We start from the raw sequence: 25,358 nt of genomic DNA on the forward strand, positions 1-25,358 counted from the left end.
AAAAACGTCAAACACAAAAAAAATTTTTTTTTTCTTCTAAAAAGAATGACTGTTTACATTTCGATTGACATTGATAAATAAGATGTTTTTAACTATTACTTTTTATATTCTAAATAAAATACATCAATCAATATCTGTTAGAGGTAGAAAAAGGAAGAAAAGAAAAATTGAAATATATAAATAAAAATATACAGTTAAAACAATTTACTCATCTTTGGAACTAATCAAAAAATATTAATGTAGAATACTGTATTTTTTTTTTAAATCTAATAAATACATTTTTTAATTGCTTTTTAATCTAATAATTAAATTTTATTAAATTAAATTTTTCAATTATTTTTTTAATCTAATAATTTTTTAATTATTCTTTCAAGCGGAGGAAACAACATCTGACATGTCCTAAGTGTATCTACAGTATAATGGCGAGTCCATGACAGAATAAAGTGCGACTAAAACGAAAAAACTGCGGTGTGAAAAGTGATGTGTAGATTATTGAGAGTCACGCGTAAATTCGTGTGAAACGTGTAAAAATTCGACGTCTTGATCCTCTCATTGGAATGTTCACAGACAATTGGTATGTATTTTTAAAGTTTTGATTATGCGATCTAAGACGATACGCAGACCCGAGATGTGCTGGTGCTGTGCTGACATTTTTCATACATAAACAAAAAGTATCGCAGCTCGGTAAAGTGAGGGGATTGATAAGGGATTCTCTGGAAGCGACAGCCATGCATTCATCAGGTGAAAAGAAGATCTCTCTTCTATATTTATATACGATTTCAATATATGTATTATTTATGAGAGAATTTTTTTATTTACAATATTCGCGCGCGAGAGTTTTATTATTGAAATTGTTTTTCTTTCTAAGTGATTTATTTCATAGATTAAAATATATATATATATATATATATATATATATATATATATATATATCTTGTATATATGTTCAGATTCAAACTGCTAGTACAATTTTTTGCGGATTTATTTTGAATACAGAATAATAATTTCAAAAGTACATTTTATATAAGTTAAATCATTTATATACTGTGACATATAATAAAACCGAAATATATTTTCTTGGTATTAATAAAATAAGTAAAATAAAGTAAGACACATAATCTGTAATATATATAAATTCTTATCTAATATCAGAAATATTATTTTACTCGATAAAATATATACTTTATACAATTATATTTTAGTATGTATATATGTGCAAAAAAAGAGAAAAAAAATTAATACACTATTTTGTGGGTTAAAAGAAGCAAGTATTTCTTTTATTTAATATAAAAAACTCGAATATGGAGCTTAATTTATAACTTTGAAATCACTATCACATTTTGTCGAATCTTTAATCATGATTTTTGAAATTTCAAATCGCATTTACAACCTGATATATGATTCGGCTTTTATTATCAGTGCGCTGACATGCGCCGTAGATGTCGTAAACAAATTCAAACATATATACATACATGTGTATATAATATAAACAAACCTGAAGCAGTTGTTGAAATGTATACATAATCGTATATATATATTTTAATAAATACGCTACACAGCCTCCGTGTATTTTATCTCGCGTTACATTTTCATATCTACAATAACACTTATTAAAAAATTTACACCGCCGCGTCGTTCGTAAAGCGCGCGCGCGGCGACCACGTGACAGCAGTAGGTGCCAATCTACGAGACGAAAAATTCTGAAACTACAATTCCTCTTTCTCCCTCTGACCTGCTCGCGTATTCTATCCATCTCGCTTTTAAGCGCAAGAAAAATGTAAGAAGGTGCAGCTGCGAAAGAAACAGAGAGAGAGAGAGAGAGAGAGAGAGAGAAGACTTCGAATCCGAGCGCGCGCGCGCGCGCACGCACTCTTCCTGTCACCCCACCACCACCGCCCCACCACTACTGTCACCGGCGCAGCATCCCTACGCGAGCCGCCGCCGCCGCCGCCGCCGCGGCTTCAAAACCTGTCGGTCTGCATTCCAGTATCGCCGCCGGTGAAGCCGCCAAGTCGGCCGCAGCGGCCTCGTCGTCAAGCGTCGTTGTTTCTACGCGTCGTCCGGAGAGCGGGTCGTCGTCGTCGGACTCTCTTCGCTCGTTAAAAACCGCGAACGCGAGAGCATGAAGTAAGAACACGCGGAAAACACATTCGCAAGAAAAAGAGAGAGAAAGAGAGTGAGTGAGAAAGTGAGACGAAGAAGCGAGGGGGCCCGTGACCGACCACAAAGGAACCAGCGTTGCCGGGCCGCCTGGGACCTTTTTTCCCTCCCCTCGCGAGGAGGTGACGCGAGAACAACGTGTGTGCGTGCCCACATTTCAAATTAATATATATATATATATATATATATATATATTTATATTATTCGTGGAGGACTACGAACGGACTTGCTTTTCTTCCTTTTTGTTTTCTGACGTCGACTCGGATCGAGAAAAAGGGTAAGTGAAAATGCGTCTCGACCCGAGAGCGAGTGCGATCTCGGATCTCTCCGTCAGGTCGATCGCGCGATTTTACTCCAGTCCGGTGCGTTCTATTTTTTTTTTTTTTTTTTTATTAGAAATTTCGTTCGAAATTTTCCACGACGTCGTCGAGATCTTTATTTTATACGAAAAGATTTCTTTACTTTTTTATATTCGATCTATTTAATTATTGATTGCTAATCATATTGGAAAATTAGATTGCATATTTGACTGGGTCGTATGCACTCTGCATTTAAAATAGATCCTCTGCGCTTTCTACATTTAAAATGGAATAGGTATGTACACTTTGGAAAGAGAGAGGGAGAAGAAACAAGATATAGAAGAAGGCACAATTAAAATAGACGGAATCAGATTACTTTAATAAGTGCAATTGATCTCTTGTCTACCTCACAGATTCTCTCTCATCTAGATTCTGCCTTTCTATATCTTTCTAGAAATATAACACACAGGACGAGAAAAAATAGTTTCATATTATAATTTAATTAAATCTACGTCGAGATTTTTTTTAAATTAATTATAAAAGAAAACTTATCTTAATATATATTTTTGAAATTAAAAATAACACTCGTATATATTTTCACGTTTTACGACAGTGAAGGAAGATGGAGAAAAAAAACAGGTGTAGAAGAAACGCAGGTAGAGGAAGTGCGTAAAAGAAAAGATCCGACGAAACAAGTGTATATTCAGACGTTGTAAGGCGAAAGGGGAATCAAGATATCATGCAGGGGAGTGCAGGAGGAGTAAAAAGGAGACCTCTCATTCGTTATCGTCGCTTCACCAGCCTTCGTCCGCTCCTCGTAATCCCCGGCGTTCTTTTTTAAATCTCACCTGTTCGCGAGCCAGATCTCCTCCTCAGTCAGTATTCTGTCACCTTTTTCTCTCAACCATCATTATTGTTGATCTTTTAAATGCAAATTGTCAAACAATCAATGACACAGAAGCTAACGATAAACCCAAATTTGCCAATTTTATATCTATTAAACGAGAATTTCACCTATCATTATCATTCTCGAGATAAAAGTGCAAGTAAAATCACTTTCGAATTGTCAAATATAAAAAAAATGGAAATAACAGAATGTATATTCTCTTGAAAAACACAATAGAAAACCTAGAAACTCTCATAGAATTTTATTGGGCTCAGGAAATTTAAAAAAAAAACATATCTCTGATAATTTTGTTCTTATACTGTAAATTATATATGTATCTATTTGTATATTCAATGTCTTAACAAAATATTGAATATGTAATATTTATTTTTTATTTTAATATGTTTAGTGATAAAAAAATGAAATGTAAAAAATTGCATCTTGTAACGAAAGCTATTCAGTTTATTTATTTATTTTTTTTCCAGTAAATTTATAAACCTAGCTTTGAAGCTTAAGTGGCTTCATATTTTTTTTTTATTTGAGTGAAAAACATTAGAAAATGTGTACAATAAAAATAAAATAAATTTATTTTAGAAAATTGCAGCAAAAAATCTTGAAAACATTCCATTTAACTGAAATTTTGAATAAAAATATGTAGAAGGTCAGGGAATTATCAAGGAATTTTTTTACAAGATTTGAGTAGACTGATAATTTATCTAAATCGATATAGACGAAAGACTTTTCAAGCTTACTTAAAAAAAACCTTGGGAGATTATATAATTGAATAGCATTATGATGAAAAGCAATACCTCATTTACCTTTTTTTTCCCACATTTTCAGAATCCTTTACCTGTCGAACTGGAGAACTTTCGTCCTCTTGTCCTCATCGCGATCGCACGATCCTCGATCCCATAAATGCATCACGAGAGAGACGGTCCTTCGTTGGAATACTAATGACACACCGATAATCATTTATGGCACGGCCTACGCATTCCACGTAGAACAAGGAGTCTGTATTATCGAATGGATTAGAGCATTTTCGACAGAAGAGTTTTTCAATCTAAGAATTTTCAAAAATCTTTCTCCTCGCGAGATAAATGCCGGCTCCACTTTCTCTTTATCTCCTTCTATCCATACCTTTTACAATACGTAATGACATTCAATTAAATATTCCATTCGTACTAATTAAAGATCTGACAAGAGACATGTTACAACTGTCCGGAACCGATTTGATTCTCCTTGAAATATGTCGTTGAACGCAAAAATTTAAAAGGCCCATATTTTTTTTATACATGCGCAATCTCATGTTTAAGGGATAACACATTCCTTTGAAAAAAAACGGCATTTTCCTTTGGCGTCGAATATTATCAAAACTATAAGAGATAGAAAAAAAAATTGTTAATAAACAAAAGTTTAACGCTTTGAAGAGTACTTTAAAGTTATGAGAAAACATTTTTTAATTTTTTTCAAAAAAAACCGCCACCACTCAAAAATTTTTTTTTAATTTTATAATTTTTTTCACTAAATTAAAGTACTCTTGAAACCATTAAACTTTTACTTAACAATTTTTTTTCCATCTCTTGTAGTTTCGACGATATTTGATCTCAAAGGAAAATGCCATTTTTTTTTCAAAGGGATGTTTTACCCCTTAAACATGAGATTGCGCACGTATAAAAAAATACGTGTCTCTTAGATTTTTATCTAACAATATATGTTTAACAACATATTTCAAGAAGAATTAAATTAGTTTCGGACAGTTGCGACATGTCGCTTGTGAGTAAAAATATATGCATTAATTTCACAATATTTGTATAAAATAATTTACATTATTTAGTATTCAGAGATTAATGATAACTTGTTAAATTACTATTAAATGTCATTATGATAATTTTAATTAATTTTTTAAATGTTAAATTACTATTAATTGTTGTTATGATAATTTTAATTAATTTTTTAAATCACATTCTATGTTTAAAATCTTTGTTCCTAATCATATGAATCAAAATTTTTCAGTGATTTTATCATACATATACTAACACTTACGACGATTGAATCGTTAATACGAAAGCGCACATCGGGCAGATCAGGCTTAATTGCTGCACTACGGATAACGCATGTAAGCGCATTGGTCGCGCACGCATGCACGCACGCACGCAGAGACCGCATTCGTGCGTGCCAAGAGGGGAGCAGAGTGGACAACCACTGCTTTGGAATTCGGCTTCTTTATTTTTACGAGAAGTAATATCGGAAACCAGCCTCTCTTTGCGGCCCTTCTCACCTGTTACATACCACCGCCATTATATGCTACTATTTAAACAGAAGTTAAGGAGTCTTCTCGTACGCATAAAACGCACGACGAACTACCACGCGCGACGATAGTCTACGTCTGATGTACACTTAAAATGTCCTGTCTACCTTCTCTCTTCTATCATTACCACTTTTCTCTTTCTTTCTCTTTTTTTCTTCTTCAAGTTAACTCGCTCGAGATGATAAATTTGGGATAACAGACTCGCTTTCACTTAAAATTCTCGTTATTTTGCTTTCTATCTTTCGTTTTAATTCTCCTTTACTTTATCGCATGCCGACTTCTTTTTTTACTTGTCAAGACTTGCACGGACAAATAGCTTGATGAGCGAAAAAATGTACAATGTTAGAATGTTGGAATTGTCATTGAAATTACGTCATGTAGCAAAAAAGTTACGAATATTTAAAAATCACACATCACGCATACATATTTTATTAGCTACAGATCGGACAAAAAAAATTAAAAATGTTATAATTAATATATTAAAATTCCATTTTTTTTTCTTAATTGACACATTTATAGATTCGAATGGATATTTAGTTAGTATAAAATCGATAAAAATTAATATTAGATGATGCTCGTAAATTAATGCCACTTCGAAAACAAGAACTATTAACATATTACTTACTTGTATTACAACAATATTGATGTGTAAAATTTGTTTATTAAATGCTCGCTGATAAATCAGGTTTTTTAATTGCATTTTTGGAGAGTATTCGGAATCGTACATTAATTATTTTGACATTAGTTTGACCGGGAACTCGAGACGCATTCTCGTCTTTTTCCAGGCTTTTCCGCTATCGAGAAAATATTCTTTCATGCATATTTTAAAGCGACACGTGGGTATGTGTGTACGATACAAGTATGTGAATGGATATACGTACATACCTACGCGTACCCCCCAGCTCAACGAGAAAGAATTATTATTATCGTCGCTCTTTGCGGACGCGCGAGTATATGGTTTTCTGATGGTCGCACGAGCACGGATATCACGTGGGTGTAAAACGGTTCGCGCAATGAACGCAGCTTTCGACGCCGTATATGGATATTTTCTAGATGGCTACACGTCACCCAGCGACTTAACTTTTCTTGCTGCTGACGTTTTATAAAACAAGAAATTTATATTTTATCATTCTATTCGTTATCATCGTAAAGTGTACCCTTTTAGCTGGATATTTTTTACTTTTCTTCTCTCTCCCTCTCTCACTCTTTCTTTCTTTCTAAGAGTCTGCTAAATATGTATATTTTTTTATACGAAGAATATAAAAACGTTAAAGAATTAATTTCATAATTTTTTTACAATGTATATGATACATATAGTCATATGTGTATCATGTAAAAAGTGTACCATCATATTTTTATAGATTTTGTCGTCTAAACTTTAAGGCGAAAAACGCCATGTTCTATTTTCACATGAACTCAACGTTCTAAACTTAAACGGTATGCTTGCTCGGTATTAATTTTAGTGGCTCTTCGCCGACACTCTCTGCGAGTCGGCGAGAGTATTTGCTTTCCCGCGAAAGGAGACCGGAAAAGCAACCAATAACACTCAATATGCTTAATTAACAGCCTTCTTTCTATTGTTTGCAGAATGTGTCAAGATGACATCTATCTTCCCTTTATGTGGCATCGTTATCCTACTCTATGGTCCGATCGCATGTGTATGCGGTAAGTTTCTTATTTATAGAACGCCGTTTAATATTCCAGATATTGTAAAAACATAATAACACTCATATATTAATTTGTAATTAATAGGGGACAGACCGGACTTTGGTATGTCCTTTACCCGACACCCGCAGCCTTTAGCCGCTCCCTTAAATGACGACGTAAATTTCGAGTGCAGTCTCAGTCTCGCCGCCGAACGTTTCGCGTGGCACCACAGACCCCTGAATTCAAAAAAGTGGATACCGCTGTTCCATCCCACGAACAGCAGCGGCAAAACCTCGCGGCATGTTGTTAATTTCGACAACAAGTCAAAGGCCGGGGACTATCGTTGCATCGCGTTCTTTGGTAGGTTCCTTTTTGCAAAAGTTTAGCCAATACTGTATTTATGTTTGACAAACGTTTCTCAATCTTGTGTCCCTGTTTATCAACAAACTATATATAACGAGTAAAAATAAGATGTCAAAATTAAAATAAAATAGTCTTGATCTCTAAAATATGCAGTATATATTCTATTTGCAGGTACGAGCGGTTTAGCGTCAGATCCAGCGAAACTGACTCTCGCGACGTTAGATGAATTCTCCGATAAAAACGACGTCTTCATCGAAGTGACGGAAAGTAACACCGTACCCATCACGTGCCCCGTACCGTATTCCGAGCCGGAAGCTATAGTGCAGTTTTACAAGAACGGCGTGCTCATCGAGGATGCAAATCTTGTGAACAGCAAAACTATGGTCATCAAGAGTGTCAGATTGGCGGACAGCGGATTGTATCACTGCAGCGCGAACAATTACATAACCCAACAGTTTTTCACGAGTAACCATAAGACAATTTTGAGCGTACACGCAAACGCGACTTTTCAGATGCCATATTTTATCAAGCATCCGCAATCGCAATACACAGTTCTGCCCGGTAGAAACATTACGTTGGAGTGTTTTGGCGCCGGTTATCCGGTGCCGCACATCAGCTGGACCCGTGTGGGCAGTCCTCTACCACCAAAATCGGAAAAATCCTTCACCGGTCTAACGATAGTCCACGTACAACCATCTGATCGCGGGGAATACGATTGCATATGGAGTACCAATGAAGGCTGGCAGATCAAATCTGCAATCATCTTGAATGTCGCAGAGCCACCAAGAGTCACAAGACAACCAAAAGCGTCCACGTTTTCCGAGGGCGGTGAATTAGAACTTTCGTGTAGCGTGACAGGTGACCCGGAACCGAGTATCGAGTGGCTTATCAATGGAAAATCCTTGGTGTCTAACAAGAATCAGGAGGTCAGGGGCCCCACTCTTCTCATATCCGAAGTTGAGAAGAAACACGCTGGGATTGTTCAGTGCGTGGCCAATAATGCGTACGGATCGCATTCGGGATATAACTTACTGCAAGTCAATCCGAAGCAACATGTTCTCGGTGGCACAACCGAGTCGAGACCGGACTACGGGACTGTGTCGAGGCACAAACATACCAGGGGCGGTGGTAGGCGCAGAAATAAAGAAGGAAAAAAGAAGGGCGCAGGTTATTTACTTTGCGTTATCGTCATTTTATACGTTTTCTTATCATTATCAAACGTCCGATTGAGATATCGCGGATTAAATCGCTCTCGGGTTTCCTTCAATCATGGACAATCTTTAAAGTTAAGGAAATTTTGAGGAAAATTTTTTTTTTACGATGAGGAAATGACAGGCCAAGTATTATTTGAAAACTCGTCGGGGATACTTTTTGTATGCTTATCCGGCTATGGCCTTTGCAATTTTTATATGTAATATAAAAAACTATTGCAATCATATAATATACTTTATTTATATAATATATACTTTAGCTAAAATATGTACACCCTCTTATTTATCTTCCTTTTATTTCCAGTAGTTTTGGTACCTCCAAATCAGCCCAATGTCACAAGATTATCCGATGTCTCCGTCATGGTACGATGGTCGGTGCCGGAAAACAACGGTTTGCCGATACAATTCTTCAAAGTTCAATACCGAGAACTCGGCCAGAAGATGAACGGCAAACAGGCAAAGTGGATGACTGCCAATTCCGAGATACCGAATCACGTGCGGTCTTTCGAAGTGACCGACTTGCAGCCTGATCATACTTATCGATTTAGGATTGCCGCGGTGTACTCGAACAACGATAACAAATTGAGCCCGAATTCCGTGCGTTTCCATCTTAACAGGGACACCGGCATCGAGAGCAATAAAATGCCGATACCTTTATTGACTAATACCGAAGCGCTGGGGCCGCATGAAGTATTATTGATGTGGCAAAATCCCGACAGAACGGCCAAAATTGACGGATTTTACATATATCATCGGGCTTCCACTACAGCCGGCGAATATCTTAAAACCACTGTCGAGGGAAAAGACGCCTACAACATGACCATCTCTCACTTACAATCTGAAACTGTTTACGAATTCAAGATCCAGAGTTTTTCCGTGGATGCGGCATCGGAATTTTCCCAAATATTACGGCAGAAAACTGGAAAGAGCATCGAAGAACATCCGGTTCAACAAGTGATAGCGGAAAATAAAGTAAGACCGAGCGAAAGTAACAAGAATGTCAGTATACAAGTTATAATCGGTGGAGTATTCGGAGGAGCTATCGTTTTAGTTGCTCTCGCCTTTGTAGCGGGATGTTTATATAAAAGAGCAAAGTATAAACAAAATCAGGAATCCCAAAGTGAAGGTATGTGGTTTAACTGATAAGAATAATGCGCGCAATTCTTAATAATAATCTAAATTAAATAACTCTTCTTTCAATGAAACAGGTAAACCGATAACAAATGGACGAGTAATGAATGGTGGAGTTACAGATTCCAAAATTAACATTACGTCTAATCCACTTGCCGGTCTTGATGCATCTGAAGATATTATTCAGCCTAAGGTCAGTATTTGTAAGTAACAACATCTGCACTTTTGTTCCATCGGAAGAAAGTAATAGAACTGGATTCGTTCATACAGAGCAATAATAATAAAACTCTATTAAATTTTGTTTTTTATATTTGATTTTTCCAAAATATAATCGCATCTTGATCCAGACATTTACTTTCCTTCCGGGAGTCGGCACGATTTTAGACGAGTGCAGAAAATATGTTGATCACATAAAAAGCTTCTGCCATTTAAATAGTTTAATTTATATAATTTTTTTCTTAAATTGTAAATTTTTCAACAGAACTTTTGTCACATAATCTCTTATAGATTTAACAAGTGTGGAACTTGACATTTCCCTGCGTTCGTCTAATCGTGTGTAAATCCGTCGTTAAATTGTCGACAATATATATTAAGGAGACTAGTCTCTTTTCTAGTTTTAGCATTGGTCGCGCGCTGCTCTTTAATTCTACTCGCTCTCTGCACTCTCTCTGGAGCAGCTTTTCTTTTGTTTTTCCGAACGCGACACACGCACGTTACCCCTTACACGCTCTAGATCTGAAAAGAAGCGAACGAACATACGCATGTTTCTAAATCCAGAGCGGACAACAGTCGTCGATGGAAATGACGTCATTTCTAAACGGCCAAAACAACAACGGCAGCAACAACGGACATAACAACGGCGACGCGGCTGGATCTGACGTAAATGTCACGTCGCATAGCGAGCCACCATCTCTACGCCAAGGGCCACTGCCTATCGAACAGCGTTTGTGAGAATGTATCGCAGCTATGTCTCTATTTTATAGACGGTAAGACTATCGACTGGAGGACCTCGTGATCGAAAAAACTGAGGCCACACGAATTTTTGTAGTATGGGAAAAACACAAGAGAACACATGACTTATCGACGCGAGTATCTCGATGAGAAACTTAACTTGTAGGCTGTATTTAGCTATATTGCAATGAAGAGACTGTTGCAAGACATTTACAGGGTGTCTTAAATAAATATGCTCAAATGTATTGTCGCTGTAAATTGGGATTAACTTGGCGAAACTTTTGCAGGAAAAAAAAAGATGTACCATTTTATATATTCTTTGCCAAGTTCGATATTTTTTATGTTTATTGAATAATGTATAGAGAATATTTTCGTTTATATCTATTCTTATTCGTTGTAGGATAATTTGTTCAAAATAGTCAAAATAGTCCCATTTTACAGTATATAAGACTATAAAGCAAATGATCTGATTGCATCTTATGATATATTTTTTTTCTTTTTATTAAAAAAAAAATTATTAGGATCTTGTCCATTAAATATGCATGAATTCAATTAATGTACCTGCAAAGTAATTGACTTTACTGTTACATATATTTACTTAACGGTGACAAGCTAGTGAGCACTGAACAATTTTAGATTTTTTTATACCTCTTTTACAGGCAACTTTTGAAAAAATTTGTAATAAAAGATATATATTTTTGAAATACTATGCATATAGTATTATATACAGTATATACACAATACGTACAGTTATTAACAATTAAAATCATCAATGTTGATAAAAGAAAGTAGTGTCACTTTATGACAATTATTATAGAAATATCTTTTTAACAAATAATGGTTGAGTCATGTATTGTTAACATTATCTTATCGGCCTGTTATTTTTATGAGTGTTTTTCTAGCTTCAATAGAGATTGAATAATTTATTAATGTCATTGCACTAATGCAATATTACGTCATAATATTTTGTGACGATGATTTGTTATCAAAATTATATGTGAAATATATTATGTGTTGTGAACAAAAAAAAATGATAAATAATATCTTGATAATTGATATTTGTGTGTAGCAGAAAAAAACAATAATTGTAGATACAAATGTATAAAATTTTTCTAATAAATTTTTTAATTCGTTTGGCTTATAAAAGTACTGCAATCGCATTTGTGAATCGATGATAAAGCTAGTGGAAAAATACATTGTACATATTAGGATAGTTTTAAATGATATGAATGAACGTATGTGCCTTACATCTTGCCTGAGAATAATAATTAATAAAAAATTATCATTATTTATATATCTGTACACTAGTATTTTATGTACTTAATTTTTATAAAATAAATTATATTTAAAAGAGATTTTTAAAAAATGTGTATGATGCTTTACTATGTACTTTGTCAATTTAGGATAATTATATAATCGTGTTTAATAAATGTAATAAAAATTATATATAATTACTATAAATTATAGATCATATATTGGATAATGGTATGTAATTAAATAACCCGTAAAAATAATTGATGAGATCTAAAATTTATAGTCAAATATAAGTTTATTTTATTACACGAGATTAATTTTTTTACATAATTTATTAATTATGTATTATGTGATTGTACGTTATTCGCGATTTGAAACACGTACTACTTTTGAAAAATGGCGCCATCACTTGACAGCGTCACTTCCGAAACCTATTCAAACTGCTCGACAGAGTGCGTTCGACGCTTCCGTTTCATGGATTTTTAAAAGTCGCATGTAACCGTAAAGTGTGTTGCCGGTAAATAACGTATAAAAAAAATCGTACAATAATCACAGAAAATATTCTCACTGTAATGTTTAATAACTGGACTGCAAGGTAATTTGATTATTAATCGAGTAGGATTCAAAGATTACATAATGATACGTTTTATTCAATAGCTTCGAGACATTTAAATCAACATACACGGAGCTTTTTTTCTAATCGTGATCTTTATAAGACACTGTAAACACCGGAGGATTCTGAAAAGGTCGCCAGGGACGAATCGGAGAATGTGTGACTTGATAGATTTAAATAGTCCGGACGCAAAGGGATCACTGGACCGAACGAAACTGGCATCACCTCTGATACCGGCGCCCAAAAATGTCGAATCCAACTGCGAAACAAACTCGTTGGTGATAACAGAAAGACGGAGCGAGAGCGAAGGTAACAATCCATTTGATAGGGTATTACACGAGACCGTCGAATATGTCAGCAAAAAGGGCGATCCCTTCGAAGTGATGCTGCAACGAGCTCTAAAGTCTAAAAAAAGAAACGTAGATTTAAGAGTGCAATCTGTGAACTTTGCGGATGACTTTAGCCCAAAATACAGGAAAAGGCATTGCAAGATAAACAAGAGAAACAAGACGTTGGATGGGTCTTTGTTTGAAAATAAATTGGACATATCAAATGACAATAAGAAAGTGGAAGCAAAGAGAGAAACTGACAGTCTTGATGTGAGAAACGCCCATGTCTGTGATAATAACATGACAGTTAAGCCTTTATCTTATAAAGATAATAATGAAAAGACCTTCATTTCTATACAAAATGGTAAAATAGGTGTTAATGATTCAGAGTCACTGGAGTCGTCAATTTTAAATCAGTCTGCGATGAACGACACATTATTAGAAACAGTTCCCAAGTCTAAAAAGGAAGATGACATATTATTCCTTCTAAATAAAGATACATTGCTCAAAGAATTTCTTCACCCTTTACATCAAAATCATAAATCGCGTTCGTTGTCACAAGGAGCTGGAAACTCACCGACAATATTATCATATTTAAATAGGAGATCCCAATCCGTAACAGATGATGAGAAGAAAATTTTGCAAAATAATTGTAGCAATGTCCCATCTCTTCTAGATAAAGGTTTTTTGGAGAGCAAATATAACGAACAGTCTGTACTTTCAACTTTATCAAATGTCTCATCTATAGCAAAGTTAAGTTCTATCTCAATATCATCATCAGCATTGTCAATTGATAATTTGAATCATGCTTTCTTGGATAGCAATTCGTTAAAAGCGAGTCAAGAAAAGATAAATACAACCGGAAGTCCTGTAGAAATTAAATCAAATCAATACGACTTGTCAGACATAGCAGAGAGACTTGAAAAGTTAAAACGTGTTATGAATGAGACAGTTAGTATCGCGAATAAAGAAGATGAATTTAATTTTACGAAAGAAGAAATTAAACAAATTACAAATGACAAATTAATAGATGTCGATGTGTTTTTACCAAAAGAAAATTCTAGCAAAGAATATAATAAAACTTCAAGTTCCACAGCTTCTTCGGATTCTGTGTTTACTGTAAGATATTTATCTCACATATTTAAAATTCTTTTATGAAAATATTTAAATCTGATTTATTTTATTTATAGTACATTTCACAGAAATTAAATGTAGATGAAAAGTTTTACAGAAAATTAATTCCAAACTATTTTACGTTAATATAAAAATTGATTACAGGATACTAATAAAATCAACAAGTCAATAATGGATGAGGCCAAGATGCTTTCAAAGACTTTTGAGGAATTAGCGCTAAGATCAGATTCTGGATGTAAGTAATAGTTTACATTACTAGAGGTAATTTTGCGAAAATATAACTTTCAGTGAATTTAAGTACTTAATATTTTTCTCATTATATTCTTATCTTTAATACATTTTTTGTTATTTTATTTTATTTTCAGCTAGTATCGATGATGATTTAATTTCAAATAATACTTTGTGGATGTCAGATTTATTACCAGCTTTCGAAGATGATTTTGTTGTGGATAATTTAATTGAATTACCCATTTTGTCAGAAGAAAACTCAAAAGAAATTAGAAACAATAAGGAACAGTCTCTTACAAGTATCAATAATATAGATAAGAATTCTCTAAGAGAAATGGAGTCACAATTCACTGATTGTGTAAAACAGACAGTTGTAACATCATTATTGACAGATCTTAGAAAATTAATTAAAGTAGAAAATAACCCAGAAGTCAATAAATTACTTGATAATTTGGAGAATGTTTTAGATTCTAATTGTAAAAATAATACAGAATTATTAGTAACTTGTCTCAACTTATCAACTGAGTTGCGAAGCCCTCAGAAAATGTCGTCTGATATCGAAAAATCGGAGGTTACAAATACAGATAAGAGCGAAGAAGAGAGCGGAAAAGTATTGTTCAAAGAAGAGATCTGTAATGCTGAAAAATTGTCGGATGCGAGTTGTAAATTGGAAGATTCATCACAAGCTACAACCATCAGCAGCGATAATTTATCAGTTAAACCTTCATCTTACAAAGATAATAATGAAAGTCATCTGAATATTACAAATTCGTCTCAAGAAGTGCATACGAATTGTGCTAAAGAGAAAGATAATCAATCTGATGAAAAACTAGCAGTGGAATTACTAATGAATCTTACAAAGTTGTTGAGCGGTCAAGTTGAGGACGCTATGACAATGCAGTTACTTAAATGTATAGGAAAAGCTTTAAATGTTGCATCAAATAATTATCAAATTGAAAACGAGATACAGCCAGACAGCAATAAAATGCATAGTAGTCAACATATTACTCCAATAAAAGCTTCAGAATCTGATCGTAACACAAATTCGTCCATACTTCCGACAAAAATGGAGCATAGACGAAGTTTCGAGAGAAAATCTAAAGTGAGTAAATCTTTTACAATTTTTTCTAATAATTATGAATTATTTATGTCATATTTTTTTAGTTGCACGAGAAGACTGCTAGAAGAAGTATATCTGTAATGCGTTCGCCCAGAAAAACATCAAATACGCAAACGTGTAAAGACGTGTATAGACGTACATCCGAATTTGAAAATGGCAAGAAACATTTTTCAAACAATGGATTAGTTGGTAATTTAGCGAATAAAAAAGTTGTGGTACCAGAAGCATGTAACATGAAAAAAGGTAAATTGTGTATCAGATATACATTGTATATATTACCATTAAATAATAATGTATAAAATATATAAAATGCGGACGATCAATATTTTATTACATACACAAATATTTCAGCAGAGATACAGTCTGACTCAAAAAAAGAAGAAAAATCCTTTGCTATAAGCGATGTTAAAAATAAATTAAAGAAAAGAACAGATGTAGTCAATAAAAGAGGTCCTATGAAAGCAGTGCATCCTGTAGACAATATGCAGAAGAAAGGAGGTATTAATTTGCTAATAAGAATTTTAAAAAAGTTTAGTTACGAAATTGATTATTTATAATTAATATTCTACTAAAATTAATTGACAGTTAATGACTAAAAATCGATATATTCACCGATAATATAATTTCTAATTTATTTAATTTTTATTACAATGCAGCATTATTCGGGAAACAAACGACACCATCATCTCAAACTATTACGCCGCCTAAATCCGATAAAGCTACTTCTTCCGGTAAAATAATCAGCAGCACTCCTAATTCAATGGACGGTAAAAGTTATGTGGCTAAGAAATCTGCGAGATCCAAGCCGGTGGCTTCGTCGACGCCAGACGGTCAAAACAATAAGGCTTCGAGCGCGCAATTGACGTCCGCTAATAAAAAACGTAATCTTTCTTGTGATATTTCGCCGGTGACTGCATATGTAAACATGAGTGGCAGTGATGAACGGAAAGACAGTCCCAAGAGGTGAGCACAAATAAATTTTTAAAACAATGAACTACATTTTAAGCTAGAATTTATTAAAAACAGAAGAGAAAAAGAAAAAAATTTAACATTACATAATTATTTATATTTTAGATCATCGAAACTGCCAACTCCAAAGAAGTGTACAACACCTAAGACGGATAAGTTTGATATCCCGAAATTTCTAACGCCACCAAGACACAATTTATCACAGAATGCAAACTATCAGCGATCTCCGCAACGTTTAAATAGGAGTTTAATAGAGCGCCAGCGATACTCTCCCATCAATCAAAGAAAGAGTGCCGGAAAAATACAAAGTCCGTTAAAAGAAAATAGAATCACTCCAAAAGTGAAGCCGCTTAATTTGGTACGTATATTTTTGCTGACAAAAAAAAATCGTCTTCTGATCAAACTAACTTATTTTGCAATTATATATGCAGATCTCTAAACTTAAACAGCATGGTACCGGTGATTCCATCGACAAGGAAAATTACGCTTAAAATGTGATACAACGTGAAAATTGAAATAATTGCACTACCATGATATTAATCATTAGAGATTCCTTTATAGAAATCATAGAAAGAAAGAGAGAGACGCAGTTCCCTTTTTTCATATATTTATTTATCAGATATTTGTACGTTTTATAATAAAATACATGTGCGAGAGAGATATGTACGAAAATATATAATATCATTTGATCATACTTGAAATAATCTCTTTTTAAAATATAATAAACATTTCATTGATATAATAATCGATCCAAATAATGTTAGCGCAAACTTGCGTTAATTCTTTTCGCATATGACGCTGCGAGAAAATCTTGAAAATTTATTTTGAAATTTTGTCGCCCCTTTTTCCTCTCCTAGGTACATATCTACAACATCTATCAGAAAAATAGAATAGTGCAAATTACAAGCGTTCGTAGATTATACCATTATACAAAAATAAAATTGTGTATGAAAAATTGTTGAGATTCGTCCCAAGTAACAAAGTGACATCTTAATAACATCTTGATGACGTTTTTAAGCATTAAAATATCATTTTGCTACTCGAGATGTGTGACAAATAAAAAAAAATTATGTTCTTAAATCACGGGATGTTCCCGATCATGTTTTGTACGCATGCGTACAGCAGACTACGCACTACGCAACAAATTGTATGACCGGAAACGGGAGAGAGCAGTACCGCGATTTTCCGCAGTAATAAAGATTGAATCGCAAGGTGCATATTTTCTAAAAATTTAGGAATTTGAAAAATTTTATATGTATTTATAATAATTATTATAATATAATATTTATATTATAATAATAATAATAATAATCTCTCCCTTTATTACAATATTTATTTTAAAAAGTAATATAATATTAATATTTTGTTATTTAAAATAAATATATATTATATTATTAGTATTATTATTATGTAGTAAAAAAATTTGATTTTTAATCGATCAATTTACTTTCGAACGTCATGAACTTTTTCATATGCGGGCCTGCTTAATTTCGCTTGTTGGGAGGAAGGGAGGGAAATCAGCGTTAAATAGCCGGGCATCGACGTGACCCTGGCCGGCCCTGTACAAAAGTGCCGGTGGTACAAAAAGTGCGCGTTGTGTGTGCCATCTTGGCGCGGTCTCTTTGGGACTCTTCCATATCGCATTCAGTCGCAGCCGGTGTTGGTCCGTTTGTTTTTAATCCGAATAAATTCGCACGGCTAACAGTGCGCGCGCATTGAAACGCAATCAAACGATTCTCCAGCGATTGACGGACGAGACGAAGTCGCCCGTACGTTACCTACAGGTATATATTTAAATCATTTCATTAGCTGTTGCGTATGAATTAGGTTGCTGCGCCGTTTCTCTCCTGCGAGCAGAAACGTCGACTTGTTAACGCGCCAGCACCAGAGGCCGTTTGAGAAAAACGGCACGTTATTTTTCCGTTAAAGACACTCCTCGGATCCTAAATCTACGCGTATTATGTATAAAAGGAGATGACAACGCGTGTGACAAGGACAGAACAACACGCGCGTAAAAAGACAGACGACGAGGACGACGCGTTGGTAAGTTTGACGACCCGGCTTTGCATGAGAGAAAGAAGGAAAACGTGAATTCAATTGTCAAACCGTCTTCGACATTTTTTGCGCGTTTCGTCCGATTTTTAGACGAGAAAGACGTGATCGTGTGCGCGCGTCCATCGCGATCAACATCCATTCGCTTATCGCTAAATGTCGCTCGCGCGACTAACGGATAACGGATATGACAATCGACGATAACGTGGACATCGATATCGACGACGTCGATCCGAGGTTGACAGCAAAGAATGCACGCGAGAGAGCGAGCAGCTGATGAGTAACCGCGCCGCCGGCACGCGTACATGTACGCGGAGACGCAACGCCGCGCGCGCATGCGCACCGTACGCTTTGACGTTGGTGACGCGCAGCGCGCGCGAGCGTCCGTGGCCGCTGCCGACGTATTCACGCTGGTATTCGCACAGTCGCCGCGGCCGTGCGAGGTTCATTCGAGGTTAGGGGGGTGGCCATCTTCTCGCGCGCCCGCGCGTGTCTCTTTCCGGGGACGTCGTCACTTTTTTTTTTCCTCTCCCCCGAGAGAGGTGTCACCACCCGCGGGGAAACGGCGGATTTCTTAATTCCGTCGCTTCTAATCGCCGCGACGTCGCGTGAAAATTCAGTCCGTCGCGTCACGTGGCTATTACTACCGCCCGTCCGTTCCACTTCGCGCGGACCCGAAGGGAAGGAGGTGCGCACTTATTACGCGCTTTCGGCGTACGTAAGGTAAGTAAACGCTCCCTTGGACGCGTGGAAAAGGGTCCTCCGAACCGATTCCGGTATTCACGCGGAAAAACCGTCGCGGTCATTCCGATGACGGATGACCCGCGTGTACCATAGATAAAGTTGTTCCGGCGCGCGATGCGACGTTAAGATGGATATGATGATATACCGGCGGCCGTGGCCATTGTTTACGAGCGCGAGAATTGACCGGATCGCTTGACCGGGACCGGACCGGACACGGGACGGTCGAGCGTTAAAGGTACTCGCGACGGTGTCTCCAGGATGATCCGGCGGGTGCGCCGGGAAATTTGCCGCGGATCCGATACGCGCTTTCGAGATTCTTCCGAGCCGGGTGGCCGCGGAGGGTGTGATGTGAAACGCGCATCGCGCTCTCCGCAGTTCGATCCGCGACGCGCCAGCGGACAGATTATCACGCGCGCGTGTGTCCTTGTGTATATTCGCGGTTGCACCTTCGCTCTTTTTTTTCTTCTTTTTTTTTTCCGTCTCTCTCCGCCCGAGGTTCGGAGAAGTGGGTAGATATACAATCCGAATTCGTAGAAGCGAGATAAGAGCGCGAGTGCGATTTAAAAACTTTTCTCGGAATCGTGTAATCCTAGACGCGTCGCCGTCATCCCGCGAATGCACGGATGGTGCGATGACAATAACGCGCGTCTAATTAAAGGGGTCGCTTCGGTGAGAGATATTTGGCGCGGGGACGCCATAATTCGCGCGATCGACTGGCGGTCCTCTCGATCATTCGCTCTCGATCGGACATTTTTTTCTCTCTCTCTCTCTCTCTCTCTCTCTCTCTTTCTCTCTGTCAGTCGCTTCCTGGACGGACGCGTCGCGTATGCGTCATAAAACGAGGATCGGATTTATCGCGATATACGTAGGTAGGTGTACGTACGCGCGACGGTGATATCTCGCGCGCGCCAAAGAACGAGTTCGATAGAGCGCGCCCTGTCATCGGAGCGAGCGAGAAAGAGAGGGAGAGAGAGAGAGAGAGAGAGAGAGAACAGATGATCCGCGCGATTCTCGCGGCGACACGAGAAAGAAGAGTAGGCTCGCGACAAACGTACGGGACCGCATCCCGGGAATGTTCTTCCGGGACGATATCGAAGACGGTGCGGCAGGCGCGACGCGGAATTTAAATTTGGTATCGGCATCTGGTGCGAGCTGACTTGACCGGCGCACACTCGCGGAAACGGGAGCGCGCGCGTTGACGCTCGCGAAACGAGAGAGGAGGATCGTGCGAAAAGTCATAAATGTTGGCTTGGTTTTTCAAGGGACGACAGAGAGGTCGGTGATCATTCCCATCCACGTCCAGGGCCCGCCTTCGTCATCGCTGTCATCGGCGCCGTCTCCGAGGTGGCGGATCCACGGTTACTTAGCGGCGACCGGCTAAAGAAGGAGAAAGAAAGAGAGGGACAGAGATAGAGTGTGTGTGTGTGTGTGTGTGTGTCTGTCTGTGTCGCGCCCTCGTATATCGATACGAATGACAAAGATGCAACAGCACCCGGTGCAGGCGGCAGCGGCGCAGATCAAGCACGAGGAGCATATACTGGAGGCGATCGATCAGCTGCGTCGACGTAAAGCCCGCCCCGATGCCGATCGCATCTGTAACTATCTACTCCGCAACTTTGCGGTGGATGCGCGCGACACCATCGCCGATCTACACCGGCTGATCGAGGTGGAGAAGGTGATCCAGGTCGATTACAAGGGTAACACGAGCTACCGCAACGCGAAGAAGTGGTCGCGGCTGCAGCTGTTCAAGAACCGCCCTGAGGGCTTCCTGAAGGAGAAGCTCAACTCCAGCATGGTTTCCAGCGCGGTGGCCGAGCTCGTGGTCGAGGAGCCCGATTACCTCGACCAGGGCGTGCCGGCCGGCCGTCTGATCGAGCAGCTGCTCGACGGGGTCTCGAGCCCGACGTCGCGCCGCGTAGTCGAGGAGTTCCTCGGCCGCGAGGTCGCCAGCGGCAACCTCGCGCGCCTGTCCAACGGCAATTACTCGCTGGTGGCGACGTCCGACATGACGACGGATGCGACACCGTCGCGACGCAGCGGCGGCGACTCGCAGCCGTCCTCCTCCTCCTCGTCCGTCTCCTCCTCCTCTTCTTCTTCCTCCTCCACCTGCGCCCTGGAGAACGGCAACGCAACGCAGCGACGCGTCGGTAAAGCAACGACGACGACGACGACGAGTAACGGCACCGTCAGCAATGGCACGGTTGGTGGTAACGTCAGCACCAATGGTTTAACGACGACAACCACGACGACGACGACGACGACGACGACAACAACCACGACGACGACGACGTCGTCGTCGTCCGCGGTGGCGGAGCTCTACGAATTCAACGAGACGGATAACCTCAGTGACACTACGTCCGCATCGTCGCGATCGTCCTCGCGACAGACTAGTCACAGTCCGAAACTGGACCAGCACGATTGTCAAGTCAAGAAGGAAGAGTCTTATGACAGTGGGGATAATAAAAATGACGGCGAGAATGGTGGTACCGCGTCTGTCGAGACGACGTGCAACGGCGGCGGTGATGACAAGGAGAACAGGAACTCTTCGGAGGTAACGGCGGTATCGTCGACGACGTCCATAGGGAACGACGTCGTCAAGGAGGAATCCAAGAGCAACGACGTCCAGAAAACGGTGCCTAACCTCAAAAGATCCGCGAAAGCCGAGCGCAAGCAGCGTCTCTTCGCGAGGACGGATGATCGGATGGATATAGAGATCAAGTTCGAGGATTATCAAAGTAAAGAGGAACCGGAGAAACGCGAGGAGACTAGTCGGCGCTCCAGCGAGGATCGCGAAGATGAGGACGCCGGCAGGAGTTCGTCCACCAACACGTCCCCGACTCCGTCCAATGTAAACACTGGTGGATTTCGTAGCGCGAGGAGAAAGGTAACGTCAATGTTCCTTGTCATTTTTATAGATTTTTTTAAGTAGTTTAAAACATGTGATTTTGATATATGTCAAATAAAAAATGAAAATAATGTATGGTTTTTATTTATTTATTTATTTATTTTTCTAAAGAGCAAATTTTCATCTAAAGTGTTTATAACAGAAAAATAAATTGTATATAAATAAATAAATCATCTTACATTTTACATATGTATTTTAGAGAGCGAGGAAAGTATTTGATCCATCTGACAACAATCTAGTGAAACGCAAACGTGGTAGACAGCCAGGTAGTCACAACAAAAATTCCATCATGCAAGATTCTCAGGATTCTGTCAAGACAAATGTCAAGGATGGACCGTGCAGACAGTGTAGTCTTTGTGCCAAGGAAAAACAAGAAGCTCTCGTAGCTTGTAGGGACTGTACAGTACGAGGTAAAGTTCTTGAACAAAATTAGTCCCAATTTTTTTTTTTTTTTTTTTTTTTTTTTTTTTATCTCAATACTTAATACATATTTTATGTTTTGTTGCACTTGCAGCACATCCAAGTTGCATTTACAGCCCAGAGGAGATGCTTCAAAAGGTCAATAGTAATTGGCAATGCGAGCGCTGTAAAACTTGTACCGTGTGTTGCGAAACGTCAGACGCTGTAAGTTTTTAGTATAGATTTTTCAATTTCATTCAGTATTTTATACAATCAATTTATATATTTCTTTTTTTATTTTAGGGACCTCTAGTGACTTGTTTTAGCTGTGACGATGCCTATCACTATTTCTGTCACACGTCGCGTGTCACAATATCAAAATCAAGTTCCAAATGGTACTGCAATGAATGCGCGCAAAAGCAGCAGTGCAAAGTGAACGACAACCAAAACACTAATCTGGTCAATGGAACGAGCAGACCAGATAGCCCGTCCAATGCGCCAATCTTACCACCGGTTCTGAGCCCGCAAGTCTCTCCTACCAGGGGTTCCTCCGAAACAATGGAAGACGATGGTCCCAAAGGGCCTATCGATCCGAATATTCCCGACGCGAGAAATTGGACTTCTGAACAAGTGTACCAATATTTCGCTAGATTGTTTCCCAAGGACGCTGAAGTCTTTCGGCAGCAGGTAAGTCGATCTATATCTAATGAAACTTAACATCTGATTCATATAATCGTTTCAGTGCTCTCTCGCATTTGTCTATATCGTTCGCATTCGTATTTCAGGAAATTGATGGCCATGCACTTCTAATGATGAGTCGAAAAGATGTACTATGTGGACTTAATTTACTATTAGGTCCCGCCTTGAAGATTTATCGACACGTGCTGAAGCTTCAATTTCGCAGAGACGATCCCGAGCTCTATTGGCAATAATATAGAGACGATCTTGCGAAATCAATCTTTTATGTTATATACAATCTAATATATGATTTAATTTGTACTTTATATAAATTATTAAATACAAATTAAATCTAATAAATTAGGTTGTGATAATTCTTTAGTTTCTCTGCACAATCTGTTGTATATATGAATTATGTGTGTGATATATTGCTAAAGATCTCTTCTGCGAATATTGAGGATATCTCTTGCAGATTCACGCTCCTACCGAGTGAGCGGGCTTCGTTTATTGTCGAATTCCGCATTGAAAAGATATGCCGCCATATGTGCTAATAAAGTACGTAGAGACCATCAAGAATTCTATTGGCAATAATATAGATGATATCTATCATGAAATCAATCTTCACGGCATTGTATATGTGATTTATATTGTACAAATTAAGCCTTCTTACAGATTAAGAGATCGCGACACAACTCTACTTCTAAATATCCACGTTGTACATATAAAATATATATATATATATTTATCGCTAAAGATATATCTCACGCGAATGATCTGTCGCAAGCCAAGTCAGTATCAACTTGTAGATGTGTATGTACACGCGCGATTATATATACTTAATGTACATACATTCCGCCTTTTTCATGCGCGGTGTTTTATAAAAAGGAACAGATATTTTCTATCTCCGAACTGTTACTTGTTAATGTTACATTTACGTCTATTGAGAATTCTAGACGCTGTTTGTTCGGATGAAAACAGTTGGACATGTAAAATGAAGAAGGAAGAGAGAAATTGCTGACTGATTTTACACGATTTTTTGTCACATAACAAACTTATATTTTATTTCCAGGTTTTACATATATGAGAATAACACATACTTATTTGTAGAATATAGTTGTATAAGATAGATCTACTCTCAAGGAACATACTTTGGTTTTACATGTACTTTTCTATTATGCAATAAATATTTTGATATTTATAAATACATTGTAATACATATTATAACATCTTTCAGGATTCCTATAACATCTATAGTCTATAATCATAAACCTTTTGAGATACACACGGATATATAGGAATGCTTTAAGCTACTTTCAACAAATTGCATCGGAGGGAAAAACAGGTAAAATCTTACTTTCTACGCTTGGTATATAGATAACAATAAGATTCGATTCAAGAATATATGAAAGTCTTGCGAACAGGAACTTGAATTATTTACTTTTTTTTTGTACAGTACATGTATGTTATATATTTCTAGATCACATGTAAATTTTTACAAGATTTGTGAACTTTCAAGAGCTGCGTCGCAACACTACAAAGCTAAACTGTTGCGTAAAGATTTTAACATTATTCTTACACACACGTCTCTCAACCTATCTAAAGAAAGATAAAAACTGGTTTATTATTTATTATTGCTATTTCTGATGCCCCATAAGAATAAACAATATAAATGGAGAGTTATAATGGAACAAGATATGTAAAGAGTTTTATAATATAAAAGTACCGCAAATAATATATAATATCTATCAATAGTATAATAGTTACTGTCTTGTTGCTGTCTCTTTGGTAATGAAGATTGATAAATTTAAATCAAATATTACTAAAAATGGCGGGAATATAGATATATACAATATATTGCCTTACATATCCTATAAACAAGTTCTAACTAACATATAATATGACGTTTTATAAAAATTCTGAAAAGATTCGCGCGAAATGCGTGTATATATAAAATATATATATGTATATATCCAATAT

The 25,358-nt window shown here is 37.4% G+C and overlaps 3 protein-coding genes across 15 annotated transcripts; all 3 read left to right on the plus strand.

The window, feature by feature from the left end:
• Window positions 1-409: 409 nt before the first annotated feature.
• Window positions 410-12,305, plus strand: LOC140670788 (interference hedgehog). 8 transcript variants are annotated; one of them, XM_072901539.1, is made up of 7 exons: window positions 410-574; window positions 7,241-7,318; window positions 7,406-7,660; window positions 7,835-8,830; window positions 9,179-10,000; window positions 10,083-10,198; window positions 10,783-12,305. In XM_072901539.1, exons 2-7 carry the CDS (start codon window positions 7,252-7,254, stop codon window positions 10,954-10,956), a joined length of 2,430 nt encoding a protein of 809 aa, XP_072757640.1. In that variant the 5' UTR covers window positions 410-574; window positions 7,241-7,251; the 3' UTR covers window positions 10,957-12,305. The 8 variants fall into 8 exon arrangements, with proteins under 8 accessions (XP_072757640.1, XP_072757641.1, XP_072757643.1 ...); XM_072901540.1 differs by lacking the exons at window positions 410-574; window positions 10,783-12,305 and adding exons at window positions 632-741; window positions 10,620-10,749 and having other exon boundaries at window positions 10,083-10,208; XM_072901542.1 differs by lacking the exon at window positions 410-574 and adding an exon at window positions 633-741 and having other exon boundaries at window positions 10,739-10,924.
• A 356-nt stretch (window positions 12,306-12,661) lies between these two features.
• On the plus strand, window positions 12,662-17,412 carry LOC140670808 (uncharacterized). Of its 3 annotated transcripts, none has more exons than XM_072901591.1 (9): window positions 12,662-12,805; window positions 12,868-14,271; window positions 14,431-14,521; window positions 14,652-15,616; window positions 15,679-15,877; window positions 15,986-16,132; window positions 16,291-16,597; window positions 16,709-16,961; window positions 17,035-17,412. In XM_072901591.1, exons 2-9 carry the CDS (start codon window positions 12,979-12,981, stop codon window positions 17,092-17,094), a joined length of 3,315 nt encoding a protein of 1,104 aa, XP_072757692.1. In that variant the 5' UTR covers window positions 12,662-12,805; window positions 12,868-12,978; the 3' UTR covers window positions 17,095-17,412. The 3 variants fall into 3 exon arrangements, with proteins under 3 accessions (XP_072757692.1, XP_072757693.1, XP_072757694.1); XM_072901592.1 differs by having other exon boundaries at window positions 15,989-16,132; XM_072901593.1 differs by having other exon boundaries at window positions 15,691-15,877.
• A 749-nt stretch (window positions 17,413-18,161) lies between these two features.
• On the plus strand, window positions 18,162-25,295 carry Lint-o (L(3)mbt interactor in ovarian somatic cells). 4 transcript variants are annotated; one of them, XR_012047629.1, is made up of 8 exons: window positions 19,070-19,378; window positions 20,662-22,283; window positions 22,504-22,714; window positions 22,819-22,928; window positions 23,007-23,390; window positions 23,489-24,542; window positions 24,616-24,723; window positions 24,859-25,295. XR_012047629.1 is itself a non-coding variant. In XM_072901594.1 (6 exons), exons 2-6 carry the CDS (start codon window positions 20,871-20,873, stop codon window positions 23,633-23,635), a joined length of 2,265 nt encoding a protein of 754 aa, XP_072757695.1. In that variant the 5' UTR covers window positions 19,070-19,378; window positions 20,662-20,870; the 3' UTR covers window positions 23,636-25,295. The 4 variants fall into 4 exon arrangements, 1 of the variants encoding a protein (XP_072757695.1); XR_012047628.1 differs by lacking the exon at window positions 19,070-19,378 and adding an exon at window positions 18,162-18,387 and having other exon boundaries at window positions 24,616-25,295; XR_012047627.1 differs by having other exon boundaries at window positions 24,616-25,295.
• The last annotated feature ends 63 nt before the right edge of the window (window positions 25,296-25,358 follow it).

Source organism: Anoplolepis gracilipes, chromosome 11, assembly GCF_047496725.1.
Source record: "Anoplolepis gracilipes chromosome 11, ASM4749672v1, whole genome shotgun sequence".
NCBI lineage: Eukaryota > Metazoa > Arthropoda > Insecta > Hymenoptera > Formicidae > Anoplolepis > Anoplolepis gracilipes.

Excerpts from the sequence above, each read along its gene's own strand:
- LOC140670788 (XM_072901536.1), top strand. Across the intron at positions 8,831-9,178 it reads AGGAAAAAAGAAGGGCGCAG|TAGTTTTGGTACCTCCAAAT; the intron begins GTTATTTACTTT and ends TTTTATTTCCAG. Across the intron at positions 10,199-10,782 it reads AAGATATTATTCAGCCTAAG|AGCGGACAACAGTCGTCGAT; the intron begins GTCAGTATTTGT and ends TTCTAAATCCAG.
- LOC140670808 (XM_072901591.1), top strand. The coding sequence starts at position 12,979 with ATGTGTGACTTGATAGATTTAAATAGTCCGGACGCAAAGGGATCACTG. Across the intron at positions 16,133-16,290 it reads CAATATGCAGAAGAAAGGAG|CATTATTCGGGAAACAAACG; the intron begins GTATTAATTTGC and ends ATTACAATGCAG. Across the intron at positions 16,598-16,708 it reads CGGAAAGACAGTCCCAAGAG|ATCATCGAAACTGCCAACTC; the intron begins GTGAGCACAAAT and ends TTTATATTTTAG.
- Lint-o (XM_072901594.1), top strand. The coding sequence starts at position 20,871 with ATGACAAAGATGCAACAGCACCCGGTGCAGGCGGCAGCGGCGCAGATC. Across the intron at positions 22,284-22,503 it reads TTCGTAGCGCGAGGAGAAAG|AGAGCGAGGAAAGTATTTGA; the intron begins GTAACGTCAATG and ends TATGTATTTTAG. Across the intron at positions 22,715-22,818 it reads TAGGGACTGTACAGTACGAG|CACATCCAAGTTGCATTTAC; the intron begins GTAAAGTTCTTG and ends TTGCACTTGCAG.